Source organism: Balaenoptera musculus, chromosome 19 (genome assembly GCF_009873245.2).
Source record: "Balaenoptera musculus isolate JJ_BM4_2016_0621 chromosome 19, mBalMus1.pri.v3, whole genome shotgun sequence".
NCBI classification, from domain to species: Eukaryota; Metazoa; Chordata; class Mammalia; order Artiodactyla; family Balaenopteridae; genus Balaenoptera; species Balaenoptera musculus.
In genome coordinates, this window is record NC_045803.1 from 13,195,749 (window position 1) to 13,211,223 (window position 15,475).

Below are 15,475 nucleotides of genomic sequence, written 5' to 3' on the forward strand. Positions count from 1 at the left end.
GGGAAGGAGGTGGGATTGGAGATGAGGAAGGGGAGGGAGATGGGAGGGAGCTGGAATTTGAAATGGCCTTGGGGTTTAGGATGATATTGCAGCCAGATGGGGTTGAGTTTGGGGGGTTGGGAGTCCCCCAAGAGGAAATCTGGGCTGGGGCCATGCAGGGCTCACCCTCAGGGTCCAGCAGACGTGCCAGCCCCAGGTGCTGCTCAGCCGTGCGGAAAGCTCTCTGCAGGTTGTAGTTGGCGTTGGACTTGGTGAGTTTGCTGAAGTCCACAAGATCGGGCCTGGGCAGGGGCACAGAGAGGGCAGGCAGCAGGCAGGCTCCAAAGCCAGTGGGCAAATGGATGAAAAGACATCCTTGTCTGAGTCCCACCCAGGGCGAGGGCAGGAGGAGCACGACCCGGCCAGTGGGAAAGCTGTGTGTGCTGGTGCATGTCTGTACAGCACTTAGCTATGGGTGTGAGCGCTGCATGAGGGCACATGTACATCTGACTTCATGACGCACACGTGTCTACGTGGGTGCGTCTCTGTATAGTATTATGTAGTGCTTGGAAGTAGAGGTCTGGAGCCAGCGCTCCTGACCCAAGCCCCAGCTTGGCCATTTCCTGGCTGTCACTCTGGGTGAGCTACTGCATCGCTTTGTGCCTCAGTTTCCTCTTTTGTAAAATGGGTAGAATAATAGCATCTGCCTCATAGGGTCACTGAATATTAATGACTTATTGGAAAGCACTTAGACCAATGCTGGTACACCCAGTAAATGGTCCCCTTGTTAGCAGGACCCTGGTTACAGCTTGCAGGTTTCTGGGTATGTAGGTGGGGCTGGGTCTCCCCATATGTGCATGAGTGTGTACATATGGGTTCTGGCTTCCCTCACACTAGAGCAAGTCCCTCCCAGTGTCTAGGCCTCAGTTTCCCCAATCTGTCACATGGTCAATCATGATGTGGGTGTAATTTGTCTGGGTACCCTTCCTCAGCCAGCTCAGCGCCGGGCCCTGAAGTATGAATAGGTGGGTTCACAGGGAGCCAGATGGAGGCCTGGGAGCTCACCATGAGGAAGGACTTTCTGATGGGAGGAGATGCTGTGCACACGCCAGAGTGGACCATCCCTGGGGAGTGAGCTGCCCACCCTGTGGGCATGCAAGCAGCAGGCAGAGGTAGAAGCCATATATGTGCATGAGTCTGTTCCTGTGTGCACACATCTGTGCAAGGGCACACGTGTTTCCATGTGTGCAGAGGGTATGTGGCCCAGACAGGGGTCTGTATGTGCATCTGTGTGTAAGTGTGTGTGTTAGAGCATGTGTGTGAACGGAAATGTGTATGTGTGCAGAGAGGTGAAGGGGGTGGGTCCTGTGTCTGTGTGTGTCATCTATATACATCCGGGTACAGGTGTGTACTTGAGGGATGGGGGCGGGGGTAGGTTGCAGGGCAGGGCTGCCCCAGGCCAAGTGGTACCTGTGCCGGTGAATGAGGGCATTGAAGGCCAAGCCGTCCCGCCAGCTGGTGGTAAAATTCTGGATGTTTACCTCAGGGTAACTGGCAGCGTGGAAGGGAGAGACAGAGGCAGAGATGGAGAGAGTCAGGAGGAAAGAGGCAGGAAGGGAGAGACAGACAAACAGAGATGGATTGATGGATGGTTGGATAGATAGATAGATAGACAGATAGATAGGAGATAGATAGATGATAAAAGATAGATGATAGATAGGTAGGTAGATAGAAGGGTAGATAGATATAGATGATATATAAGTAGATAAGGAAGAAAGAAAGAAAGAAAGGAAAAAAGAAAGAAAGAAAGAGAGAGAAAGAGAAAGAAAGGAAGGAAGGAAGGAAGGAAGGAAAGGAAAGGAAGGAAGGAAGGAGGAAGGAAGGAAGGAAGGAAGGGAGGGGAAAGAAAGAAAGACAGAAAGAAGGAAGGAAGGAAAGAAAGAAACAAAGAGCCAGGAAGATGGAAAAAGAAAGAGAGAGGGAGGGAGAGGGAAGGGGACAGGAGAGGAGCAAGAAAGAGAGAGAGGCCGAGGGAATAAGGGAGAGAAGGAAAGAAGGAGAAAAGAGGAACGGACAGAGAGAGAGAGCAAGATACAGACAGAGATGGGGAAAGAAAGGAGTGGGGAGAGAGATATAGGAGGGGAGAGAGGAGGGAGGGAGAGATCGGAACAAGGAAAAGCAGACATAGAGGTAAACACAGACACACGGAAGAACAGATAGCATTGCAAGACAGACAGAGAGCCCCAGGAGGACAAGAGTCAGAGAAAGCCCAGTCTGCATCCATACCTGCCCCTCCCACCTTCCTCCCAGGGCTGCTCTCCAGAGGGCACTTCAGTTTCAGGTCAGGCCTCTCCCAGCAGGGGGACCAGGGACATGCCCGGTGGTGTCTGTGAGCCCCTCTTCCCAACCCCACTGAAGGTACCAGGACCCTGAGCTGCCTGAGCCCTGGTGTGTGCCCCCCTAGGCTAAGGGGTGGCTGCTTTCAGGGGTGGGGGGGGCGGGGGAAAGCTTGGGAATAGGGTCGGGGGTCCACCCAGGTGCACATGAGGCCTTTTGAGGTGCAGGACGAGATGGGGGGAGAGAAGGGAGCAGGATGGGGACAGCCCACCACCTTCCGGCATTGTTCCCTGAGGAGTCCGAGTTCTAAATTTGAACCTGGCCTTCCGGATTGTTATACAGTTTTATTCATCAAGGTCGGAAGAGTTTGCTACCAGTTTGTTAATTTCAGATGTAACTTTTGATGCTGAGGATTTGGGCTGCCCCTTGCGCTCCTGTCCCAGAGGGAAGCCCAGAGGTTAGGCTTACCTGGCCTCCTGGGGGTTGGGGAGCTTACCCAGCTGTCTTCATCTGACACCACAAGAGCAGCGCGTCCTTGGCCGAACGAGTCTCTCTGTTGTCCTCAGTCTCAATTCTGATGACTTGAATCTGTGAGGATACAAAACATGGCTGTTGGGGTCTGGAGGGCTTGAGCCTGGGAGTGGCAGAGGAGATGGGAGAGGCAGCTTCAGGCTGAGGGTGGGAGCACCTTCTCTCCCCTTCCCCTTCCCTTATGGCATGTCCACTCCTCCCTCCTCCCAGAGTCTTTCCTAACTGGCCCCCTCTTCACCTCCCTATGGTCACACGGTGGTCCAGCTCCAGTCTCTTCCTTGGGCTCCCAGCTCCCAATTTTGGCCATGACCCCCAACCCAGAGGGATCCTTCTAAATCTGATTATGCCCCTCCTCTTGATAAAACTCTCTAATTTCTCCCCATCTCAGACAGAGTAAGATCAAGTTGCTAATCACAGATCACCAAGGCCCTGCCGACCCTTCTGAGCTCAACTCCTCCCTGTCTCCCCCCTGCCTCCTAGTCTCTAGCCATACTGGTCTTTCTGTACCTGCAACATGCCAAGCTCATTCCCACCCCAGGGCCTTTGCATCTGCTGTGCCCCCTGCCTGGAATGCTTTCTCCTTTCATCTTCATTCAGCCATCAGCTTCTCAGAGATCCCTTCTCTGGTCACCAAGGCTAAAATCGCAACACCATCAACTGGATATTTTAGATCATTTTTACTGCTTTATCATAATCTATTCTTTTCTCATAGCTCTTTTTACTTCTCTGCCTAGAATTGATCCTTTTCCCATACATGTCTTGTTTGCACATTGACGTGTTTATTTATTATCTGTCTAAACTCCCCGCCCATGTCTTGCTCCATAAAACAGAAAATTTGTCTATTTTGTTTCTGAACTGGAGCAAGGTTGCCTGGATTCCAGTTCCAACTCCACTACCTAGCTGTGTGATCTTGAGCATATTACTTCACGTCCCTCGGCTTCAGTTACCTCACTGGTAAAATGGAATAATGAATAGTACCTAATTTATGGGGTTGCTGTGCATATTAAATGCCAAGTGCTTAGAAGAGAGTAAAAACTATGTAAACGAGGATCATAATGATGGTGGTGATAACGATTTTTAAAAACAGGGTTCCTGGAACATATTAGGAATATTTTTGGAATGATTGATTGAGTGGGTGAGGGACACCCTCCTAAGGCCCCACCCCGGGGGGTGGGCTAGGCTGGGGTCACTTGGAGATCACCTGGAAGCGGAGGATGATGGTCCAGACCAGCCCGAGGGTCAGTCGGTGGTTCCCGTCCACGATGTCATGTGAGCCCACGTTCTCCAGGTGCACACGCTGCTCCTTCAGGAACTGCAGTGCCTTGTCTACATTTTCCAGTGAGTGGATCCTCATGCGACCACGCGTGGGCCTTGGCTAGGGCGGCAGGGGCATTAGGAAATCCGGCACCTGGTCAAGAGCACTGTGCCCTCGACCCCACTCCTTCCAAAGAAGGCCACCCCCATAACTACGCTCCCCAACCCCATGTCCAAGTCCAGGCCACGCCCCTTCGGTCTTATCAAAGACCCAGGACCTAATCCTTCTAAAGAAGGCCTGCCCTGTTCATAGCCAGAACCTTTCAAGTCACGTCCTTTCAGGGCTTTTTCAAGTTCCTGGCCTAGCCCCTTCAACTTAAGCTCCACCTCCAAACTGATAGCCACACCTTTTATTATGAAGCTCCGCCCTCTGCCTGTAGCCATACTCCCTCCCCTTCCGTTGGATCTCTGCCCCAGGCCACCAATGTTTCGCCACTAGTTCCACCCCTCTCTTCCTCCTTTTCAGGTCCCTGTCTAGAGCCACGCCCATTCCTATCAAGCCCCGCCCCACCCCAGGACTCTTCGCTTTTTTTATAGCTCTATTCCTTCCAAGGATGTTTGTTCCTATTCTATAGCCATGCCCCTCACGACTTCCTGAGCTTCAGGCTCTGGTTCTTTAATCAATCTCTAGCTCCATCAGAACCCCACCCTTTGCGATGAAGTCCTGTCCAAGCCCAGAAATACAACTGCAACGCATACAACAAGCCACACCCATACAAGAGTTCCGTCTCGTCCCCCAGACTCCCGCGACCTAGGCCTCACCCTTCCGATGACAACCACACCCTCAACCAAAGACCCCCTACAACAGAGTTCTACCCCTGTTTTATAGCCATGCCTCCCACTGCCGCATACCCAGGCCAGTCCCTTCTAATAAAGCTCCTCCCTTTTCCAATAGCCCCTCCCCTTCCAGCGGAGCCCCACTCAAGCCCAGAGTCCCGAAGGGCAGCCCTCTCTGACGGAATCCCGTCTCTGTTCCAAGCCACACCCCCAGGCTCCTCACAACCAAGCTCCATCCCTGGGCCATAGCCCCGCCCACCCAAATGAGGTGCCTTTTACCCACCCAGCCTTTCTAGGTCGCTCCATCCACGCGTTAGCCAGGCCCGCAGTCGTCCAGCCCGAGACGCTAGGGCCGCCCCCTTTACCCAGCCCTTCAGGCCCCCTCACCAGCTGCTCCCCGGACAGCACTTCCAGGAGCCGCGTGAGCACGAAGCCATCCCTGAGGTCCGCATAGAGGTCCCCGATGTGGCAGCCAACGCGAGCGAGGTGCGAGTTCACCCACTTGGTGAAGGTTTTCTTCTGCACGGCCTCCCGCTCATCTGAAGGACAGGCCCTGATGAGCCCTCGTCTCCTCCAGGAACTCCCCCTTCCAGCTTCACCCCAGCCCTCCACCGCCCAGCCAAATCCTGCTCAGGCCCAGCTCCCTGCAACTATCAGGTCTTTGGGCAGGCGGCTCCTCCTACCTGGGACGCCCTCCCCCCCCCCCCCAATGCCCACCTGGAGACCGCTTCTCTGTTCTTTAAAGTTTTCCTGAGATGTCACTTCCACAGGAAAGCTACCCTGTTTCTTACCCTAGTCAGCGCTGTTCATTCGTTCAGGAAATATCTGAGCACCCACTATGTGCCCCACACTGTTCTAGGCTCTGAATACGAGGCAGAGCTCAGTTTAGTGGGGACACATAATACTCTAGGGAGCCACAGAGGGTTAAGGAGGGAGAAGGACACGATGAGAGTTCGGTCTCAGGAATATCTCTGGCTTCTGTGGGAAGGGTGCATCAGAGAGAGCAAGAATAGCAGCCCAGAGCCCAGGAAGGAAGAGGCTGGACCAGGGCAGAAGCTGAGGGGATGGGAGAAGGGGGAATACTGGAGAGCTATTTAGAGATGCAAAAGTAAGAGTCCGCCACTGACAGGCTGCGGGGAATGCAGAGGAAGGAATATGCTAGACTGAATGTGCCTTGAGAGCAGGAACCACATCTCCCCCTCTGTAGTAGCTGGACTACCAGTTTCCCACATCCCTGGGGCAAGAAGTAGGCAGAGGTTACTTAAGCGGGCTGGGGAGGGGGAATGTGTACAACTTCCGCCTTGCTTGCTTACAAAGAAATTGTTTGGGACCTCTCTTCCCTCTTCCCGTTTGTTTTTGTTTTTTTGGTGGCTTTCAGGATCTTAGTTCCCCAACCAGGGATGGAACCCATGCCCCTGCAGTGGAAGCGCAGAGTCCTAACCACTGGACCGCCAGGCAGGGAATTCTCGCCCCATTTTCTTTTCTTTTTAATAGCAGTTTTAGGGACTTCCCTGGTGGTGCAGTGGTTAAGAATCCGCCTGCCAATGCAGGGAACACGGGTTCACTCCCTGGTCCAGGAAGATCCCACATGCCGCGGAGCTACTAAGCCCGTGCGCCACAACTACTGAGCCCGCGTGCCTAGAGCCTGTGCTCTGCAACAAGAGAAGCCACCGCAATGAGAAGCCTGTGCACCACAACGAAGAGTAGCCCCCGCTCGTTGTAACTAAAAAAAGCCCACGTGCAGCAACGAAGATCCAAAGCAACCAAAAATAAATTAATTAATTAAAAAAAAATAACAGTTTTATTATGAGCTACATTCCCATACTATAAAATTCACCCTTTTAAGGTGGTTTTAGTATATTCAGTGGTTTTTAGTATATTCACGGAGTTGTGCAACCATCACCTCTATCTAGTAACATTTTTATCACCCCAAAAAGAAACCCTGTACCCATTAGAAGTCACTCCCCATTCTCCCGTCTCCTAACCCTAGGCAACCATTCATCTATTTTCTGTATCTAAGGATTTACCTATTCTGGATACTTCACATAAATGGAATCATGCAGGCCTTTTGTGTCTGGCTTCTTTCACTCAGCATAATGTTTTCAAGGTCCGTCCACGTTGTGGCATGTATCAATCAGTACTTTATTCCTTTTACAGTCAAGTAATATTCCATTGTATGGATATACTACATTTTACTTATCTATCCATCAGCTGATGGACATTTGGGTTGTTTCCACTTTTTGGTGATTATGAACAATACTGCTATGAACAATCAGGTACAAGTTTTTGTGTAGACACGTGTTTTCAGTTATCTTGAGTATCAACCTGGGAGCGGAATGGCTGGGTCATCTGGTAACTCTATGCTTAACCTTTTGAGGAGATGCCAGACTGTTTTCCAAAGCAGCTGAACCATTTTACGTTCCCACCAGCAATGTACAAGGGTTCCAATTTCCCCACATCCTCGCCACCACTTGTTATTTTCCTTTTTTATTTTATTTTTTAAAATTATGGTCAACCCAGTGGGTGTGAAGTAGTTTTTCAATGTGATTTTTTTCCCCCAGGTTCATAATTTATTGTACAAATTGAGTATCACATGATAAGCTGACATTAGTTTCTCCAGGCATGAGAACTTATGAGATGAGGTACAGTTTAGAATCCATTTATGTGGCTTTCACAGCTGGAGTTTTTTTGGACCTTAACTTGAAGTATAAGACTATCCAAGCAATGCCTCTATACGTGGCCAGTACACAATTCATTCTCCCTGTGAGAGTATAAGAGTTGAAATATTTTTTGATACCAGTGAAATGGAATTGGGTGTCAGTTTCTGGACCTGCCACGATTTCAGCCTTCTAAAAGGCACAAACCGCCAGCCTGTCTCAAGGTGGTTTCGATCTGCACTTCCTTAATGATGAATGATTTTGAGTATCTTTCACATGCTTATTGGCCATTTGTATTGCTTCCTTGGTGAAATGATCTATGCAAATCATTTGCCCACTTTTTATTTTATTTTTATTTTATTTTATTTATTTATTTAATTTATTTATTTTTGGCTGTGTTGGGTCTTCGTTGCTGCGCACGGGCTTTCTCTAGTTGCGGCGAGCGGGGGCTACTCTTCGTTGGGGTGCGGGGGCTTCTCACTGCAGTGGCTTCTCTTGTTGCGGAGCACGGGCTCTAGGCACGTGGGCTCAGTAGTTGTGGCTTGTGGGCTCTAGAGCACAGGCTCAGTAGTTGTGGCGCACAGGCTTAGTTGCTCCACGGCACGTGGGATCTTCCCGGACCAGGGCTCGAACCCGTGCCCCCTGCATTGGCAGGCGGATTCTTAACCACTGCGCCACCAGGGAAGCCCTGCCTGGCCTTCCTCACTCTTTCCCTGACTCCCACAGCTTGAACACCAAGGTCCACAGACCACGGGATGGAAGAAGGAACTGGGAACCCATACTAACTGCTTGGAGCAGAGCCTCCTTGCCAATGAGGCTGCTCATGTAGGGACTATCCAGGGGAGAGAAGTAAGCTTCTATCTCCTTTAAGCCACTGTATTGTTGGGTCTCTTGTTACAGCAGCTTAGCCTGTACAGACACTGTTTGCATTTCATCACTAAATAATTTAGCAGTCGCACTTTTAAGTTTCCCTTGAGTGCAGAAATCATGATTTATATTGCCAGTTTATTTCCATTTTTACCCACTTGAAATCTCCCAATAACTTTTATTTCCTACCATTAACCATTTGTAACATTATCAACTACTGCATTTGACTCTGGCAGTAGAAAATACACATTGCTAAAAAACACACACTGACTGACCTGTATTTTTTTGTGCTTCAAGTTGGATCTTGAGTGTTTGCCTCTAATTTGAAAGTGAATATGCAGAAACGAACAGTAAATCCAAATGGCAATCTTGTTTGCCTAAGTGTGGGTTTTGTGCTGTTTGGATAGGATGGGGGACCTGTGTGAACACATCGATCACACACGAGGAAGTGATGACAGAAAAGATGCTGAACTGGGTATTTGGTGATTCTGCCTTCCAAAGGCAATGCCCATGGCAGACTGTGGTCCATGCTGAGGGCCAAGGGGAACTTGAGTGCATCCCCAGCGTGGTGCAGAATGAGGGCAACTGGATTCAGCCCTGCTTTTACTGATGACCAGCTATGTGACTTCAAAAGCACATCCCTCCTCTTTGGGCCTCCATTTTCCCATTTCCAAAATGAGGGTTTAGGACTAGATCAGGATTTCTTCAGTGGGTCTGGGGGACCCTGGGTGTTTGGGAACTCATGCTTGGAAGACAAGGACCCAGGAGAATATTTTTAATTTTGTAACTTCATTTCAATGATCCTCAGAGAAAATTAATAGAAACACATCCTGGACTCTCTGGAAGGTGACTTTACAGAGGACTATGCTGTGAGACTTGGGGGTCTGTGATTACAATCTCATTAGCGTGAAGCTGGGGTCCAGAACTGAAATGCCCACCAGGGCCAGGCGGGCTCCACATGAGAGAACGAGGCCCTCCTAAAAGGGGGCAGCGGCCACGTGGCCCTGGCGTCTGGAGTCTCACAGGAATGAAGGCCCAGTGTTGCCATATCACATGATAGCCCATGAGGTGCCAAAAATCTGGAGATAAAAATCTCCCTGTTTTTAAATGTTGGCAACTGATTTACGTTTTTATAAAACACAGTGGGGCTGAAAACCAAATGTGTCCCAGAGTGCCACTTCTGACCTTAGTCGACATTGAATGTTTACTGTGTTGGTGAGTGTGTGTGGCTACCTCACTGGGTGTCTTCCGTCTGCCCCTCAGGTGCCTTCTCCCCTCTTCTGCACCTACTCTGAGCCCAGGGAGGCTGGCTGGCGTGAACTATATGAATGGGCTCCCTGGCCCTTAAAGGCCTCAGACTTTTGGTTGGGTTTCGCTAGCAGGAGATGAGAGGAGAGAGAAAGGGCTGAGGGACTTGTTCCCTCCCTGCCTGACCAGCTTCTCCAGGACCTGGTGCCTCTCCCTACACCCCCCACTCCTCCTGGGGATGCCTCTCTCCCTTCTCACCACTCCCTGCCCTGCCCCAGTCCCTGGGGGTGGGGAGGAATCTCCACACCTCTCTAGATAGTCCCTTCATTAAACTCTCCTCAATTTTACCCCTTTGAGGGGGCCATCTGCTTCCTCCTGGCCCTCTAGCTGGCACACATACCTCTGGGTTGTCAAGACTCCAAGGCAAATGACAATCGTCCTACCTCTGCCATTGTGCTCATATTATTTTGCCATTTACATATTCTTCCCCACTGTGGTAGTCACCGATCACAACTGAAATGCATTTTCTTAGAATTACACTTTAATTTTTCACATCTTTAATACACTGAGGTTTTCATAGAGCAGGAACTAACTACTCCCTTATCTACTACTGGTTACAGAGAAAGGATAGAGAGAGACAATATGTAAATGATATGTTGGCTATTAGTCTGGGAGAAGTTAGGAAGCCGGAGACACTAAGTATCGGTGGAAATGTGAGGACATCATAACCCTCATGCCTGCTGGTGGGGCAGCCATTCGGAAGGCAATCTGAGTCAAATTAGATTAGCGCACAGCCGCCATGAGCCAGCAATTCTTTCCCTATGTATATGTCCTGTAAACTTTTCCACGCTGGTTTATAAAGAGCGTGTATGACGATGTTCAGTGTAGTGCTATTGGGGGGGAGGAGGCAGGGACAGGCTGGGGGTTGGGGAGAGCCTGGTTGTCCATTATTGGGACAGTGGAACATGGCGAGTGCACACCTTCAACTCCATGCAGCGGTTAGAAGCCAGAGCAGAGGCGCACAGAGCCACATGGATGAGTCTTGAGGCTATAAGGCATAGCGCTGAATGAGAACATAATGCAAAAAATGCAACCGAGACTATGATAAAACATGCATCGATTAGCAATACCTGCATGTACAAACCCACATGTATAGGGCTCCCAGATTTATGACAAAGTGAAATTGCAGTTCAGTAGGGAAAGGAAAGTCTTTTCAATAAATGGAGCTGAGTCAACTGGACATCCATGTGGGGGAAAAAGAGAACCTTGACCCACACTGTACACAATAATAAATATACTACATACCATTTGGCTTATAAATCTAAATGTGAAAGGAATACAATAAGGCTTTCAGAAGAAAACATCAAAGAATATCTCCATGACCTTGGAGTAGGCAAAGATTTCTTACACAAGACACAGAATTTTAGCCATACAGGAAATAATGATTAAATAATTATCAAATTAGACTACCTTTAAATTAAGAAATACTGTTCATCAAAAGGCAACGTTAAGAGAATGAAAAGGCAAGCCACACAGTGGGAGAAAATATTCACAACACATATATCAGACAAAGGACTTGTAGCCAGAATATATAAGAACACCTGCAAAACAATTAGAAAAAGGCAGGAAAATTAATAGGAAAATGGGCAGAAGACTTGAATGGGCACTTCACAGGAGGATATCCAAATAGTCAGTAAATATATGAAGAGGAGCTCCACTTCATTAGTTGTTTTTAGTCATCAGGAAAATGCAAATTAAAACCACAATAGAATGCACACCCATTAGAATGGCTAAAATTACAAAGACTGACCACACCAAGGGTTGGATGTACAGCAACTGAATCATTCATACACTGCTGGTGGGAATGTAAAATGATACAAACTGGAAGTTTCTACTAAAGTTAGATATACACATACCTTATGACCCAACAATTTCACTCCTGGGTGGGTATAAGCCTCAAAAATGAGTGCTTATGTCTCTCAAAACATATATATTTAGAGCAGCCATAATCTGTAATAGTTTGTGATACTACAAATCACTAGTTTGTAATAGTCTAGTTTGTGACATCCTCAAATTAGAAGCAAACCAAATGCTCATCAACAGGTGAACGGATAAACCATGGCATTTTCACACTGTGGAATACTATACAGCAATGAAAAGGAACAACCTACACGTACAGGTAGACGTGGGTGAATCTCATGAGCAGCGTGCTGAGTGAATGAACCCAAACACAGAAGGGTACCCACTGCATGGTTCCATTTATATAAAGTTCAAATGCTAGCAAAATGAATGTACACTGTTAGAAGCTAGGACAGTGTTTACTCCCAGGATGATACAAAGGCAGCCTGAGAGGGGCTTCTCTGGGGCTGTCAGATTCTGTTTCCTGATCTGGTTACAAGGGGGTGCTCATTGTAGAAATGCTGGACACACAATATATCTGCCTTTCTGTGTCATGTAATACTTTTTAGAGTTAAAAAAACATGGATACATGCACACTAATTAGCAACGCATGTGTTGCGAAGAAAAAGATTTGCGTTAAAACAATCAGAATGATTGCCTATAGGAGAGAAGGCATTGGTGTGAGATATGGGACTAAAAGAGAATAAAGGAGTAGATCAAGAGGAAAGGGGCTTCCAACATTGTGAAGCAACTATAGTCCAATTAAAAAAAAAAAAAAAGAGGAAAGGGGCCTCCACACAAACTGTGGAACATGGGACTTCCCTGGTGGTCCAGCCGTTAAGACTCCGTGCTCCCAATGCAAGGGGCTGGGTTCAATTCCTGGTCAGGAACTAGATCCCGCGTGACACAACTAAAAAGATCCTGCAGGCTACAACTAAGACGCAGTGCAGCCAAATACATAAATAAATATTTAACAGAAAAAAAAAAACTGTGGAGCATGATTATGGGAACTCTCTGTAATGAATGGGATCCGGACAATTTTTTAAAATATCTTCATGCAGGGACTTCCTGGCGGTCCAGTGGTTAAGACTCCACGATTCCACTTCAGGGGGCATGGGTTCGATCCCTAGTGGGGGAATTAAGATCCCGCATGCCGCACAGTGCAGCCAAAAAAAAAAAACCACCTTCATGCAAAAACGTATTATGGGGCTTCCCTGGTGGCGCAGTGGTTGAAAGTCTGCCTGCCGATGCAGGGGACATGGGTTCGAGCCCTGATCTGGGAAGATCCCACATGCTGCGGAGCAACTAGGCCCGTGAGCCACAACTACTGAGCCTGCGCGTCTGGAGCCTGTGCTACACAACAAGAGAGGCCGCGACAGTGAGAGGCCCGCGCACCGCGATGAAGAGTGGCCCCCGCTTGCCACAACTAGAGAAAGCCCTCGCACAGCAACGAAGACCCAACACAGCCAAAAATAAATAAATAAATTTATAAAAAAAAAAAAAAAACGTATTATGGAGGACTCTGCTCAAGGGTTCGGCCTTAGTGTGAATAGAGAAAAACCATGAGAGAAGTGGGCAAAGGGATGCAAAAGAAAATGCACCCTAGCTGTCTACGTCATGTTAGCATCTTGACCAGCAGGATAGCAGCACCTCGAAGTCACTGTTAAGCTGAAGTTACTGGTTTTGTGGTTTGGGTTTGGAATCCAACATAATGTGTTTTAGTTGTAGAGAACCATAGGCATAAGAGATATAAACAGAGTTGTGTGTTTTTGTGCATTTAAGAAAACCATATTTCAATGATAACACTTATATGTGGAATCTAAAATACAACACAAATGAATTTATCTATGAAACAGAAACCGACTCGCAGATATAGAGAACAGACTTGTGGTTGCCAAGGGGGAGGGGGGTGGGGGAGGGAAGGACTGGGAGTTTGGGATTAGCAGATGCAAACTATTTTATCTAGAATGGATAAACAACAAGGTCCTACTGCCTAGCACATGGAACTACAATATATTCAATATCCCGTAACAAACCATAAGGGAACAGAAAACCATAGTTCTAATAATTTAAGTAGACACAGGGAGTATATGAGAATTTTTTTTTTTTCGTAGAGGGGTCCCTACATTTCTCTGGACTCGATGCTGTCTGAGGTGTCCAGGGCTGGTGCTCTCTGAATCAGTGGTTCTAAGAGTTGAGGAGTCCTTGATCCTCACGTTACTACATCCCACCTCTGCTTAAAATCTCACCATAGCTCCAGGTGCCCTCACACTCTTTGGAATGGCCTACAAGGCCCCTCAAGATCTGGCGGCCACTGGCTCCTTGCCTGCCATCATTTACTCACCACTTCGCTCCAGCCACTCTCAACTTCTAGAGGTCTTGCCTATGCTGTTCCCTCTCTCTGGAATATTCTTCCACTCTCTTCCCCAGGCTTCACTCCTGTTTGTCCATTAGGGCTCAGCTCAGCCATCTCTTCCTCCAGAAAGCCCTCTGATTCTCTAGACTGGATCAGGCCCCTCATCTGGTCTCCTACAGCCCTGAACTTGCACATCTGGCCTCTGCCTGTGCCTCCCCCATCTCGGCCCTGATCCCAGTGGGTCATCATTTTGGGCTGGATCTAACTTTCCCACAGGACTGGGAGCCCTGGAGGAGCAGGACCAGGGCTGCCTCAGTCACCACCATGTCTCTCCTATTGTCCAGGACAGGCCAGGCGCAGAGCAGTCACTGATTAAATATTTTGTGGATGAAATAATAAATTCTAGAATTCTAAGTTGATACGTTCCCAGGTTTTTTAATCTATGAGTCTAAAAATACAATTTTGGGACTTCCCTGGTGGTCCAGTGGTTAAGACTCCACACTTCCAACGCAGGGGCGGGGCGCGGGTTTGATCCCTGGTTGGGGGACTAAGATCCCACAGGCTGTGCGTCACGGCCAAAAAAAGAATAAAAAATAAAAATTTTTTTAAAAATACAATTTTGGGCTTCCCTGGTGGCACAGTGGTTAAGAATCCGCCTGCCAATGCAGGGGACACAGGTTTGAGCCCTGGTCCGGGAAGATCCCACATGTCGCGGAGCAACTAAGCCCATGAGCCACAACTGAGCCTCCGCTCTAGAGCCTGCGTGCTGCAACTACTGAAGCCCACGTGCCTAGAGCACGTGCTCCACAACAAGAGAAGACCCCACAATGAGGAGCCCGCGCACCGCAACGAAGAGTAGCCCCTGCTCACCGCAACTAGAGAAAGCCCGTGCGCAGCAACGAAGACCCAGTGCAGCCAAAAATAAATAAATAAATAAATTTATAGAAAAAAAAATTTAAAGTTTCCACGAGTATATGTTTATATTCTTCTAGGTGTCTAAACCAGAGGAAGCTAGCCATCCATGGGTTGAATCTGGTTCAGACTTTGTGCACTTACAGTTTCTTGTTTTTTGGTTTTTGGTTTTTTTGATTGGGAAATTGCAGATAAACAGAGCTAGCAGCTCTGGGCCTGCATTTCCCCATGGTTAGAGCAGGTGACTAGGGCGACCACAGCCCCCAGGCCACTCACTTGTGTATGTCACCTGCTTTCCCAGAGGCCCTTGAGTTTAACAACCTGCTCGACATCTTATAAGTTTCCAAGAATCTTAATATTGAAGATCCCATGATTGTCAAATGCTGAGTTACTAAAATTCTGAGATTCTAAGGGAACTCATTCTGACTTTTGGATTTTAAGATTTCATGACTCTTGACAATATATATTTTATGCGTATAACACTCCATGTTTCTGAGATATTAACATTCCAAGGGTCATCGTGCTAAGGGTCTAATGTTTTAAAGGCTTATGATTATGGAGTTACATGTCTCTGAAGGGTGTTTGTTCATAAGACTTT

At 48.2% G+C, this 15,475-nt stretch overlaps 2 protein-coding genes across 5 annotated transcripts in view; both read right to left on the minus strand.

The window, feature by feature from the left end:
• Window positions 1–15,475, minus strand: part of SPTBN4 (spectrin beta, non-erythrocytic 4) — a 73,839-nt gene that overhangs the window by 54,932 nt on the left and 3,432 nt on the right. For all 4 annotated transcript variants that reach the window (XM_036833347.1, XM_036833349.1, XM_036833348.1 and 1 more), the window contains exons 3-7: window positions 5,326–5,477; window positions 4,049–4,222; window positions 2,813–2,904; window positions 1,450–1,530; window positions 166–281 (exon numbers count right to left, since the gene is read on the minus strand). In XM_036833347.1, coding sequence (XP_036689242.1) covers window positions 166–281; window positions 1,450–1,530; window positions 2,813–2,904; window positions 4,049–4,222; window positions 5,326–5,477 — 615 coding nt within the window. The remainder of the gene's footprint in view (window positions 1–165; window positions 282–1,449; window positions 1,531–2,812; window positions 2,905–4,048; window positions 4,223–5,325; window positions 5,478–15,475) is intronic.
• On the minus strand, window positions 7,599–10,162 carry LOC118885324 (ATP synthase membrane subunit DAPIT, mitochondrial-like). The gene is made up of 2 exons (XM_036833952.1): window positions 10,154–10,162; window positions 7,599–7,787 (listed from the first exon to the last, which is right to left on the minus strand). The coding sequence occupies exons 1-2, from the start codon at window positions 10,160–10,162 to the stop codon at window positions 7,599–7,601; spliced, it is 198 nt and encodes a 65-aa protein (XP_036689847.1).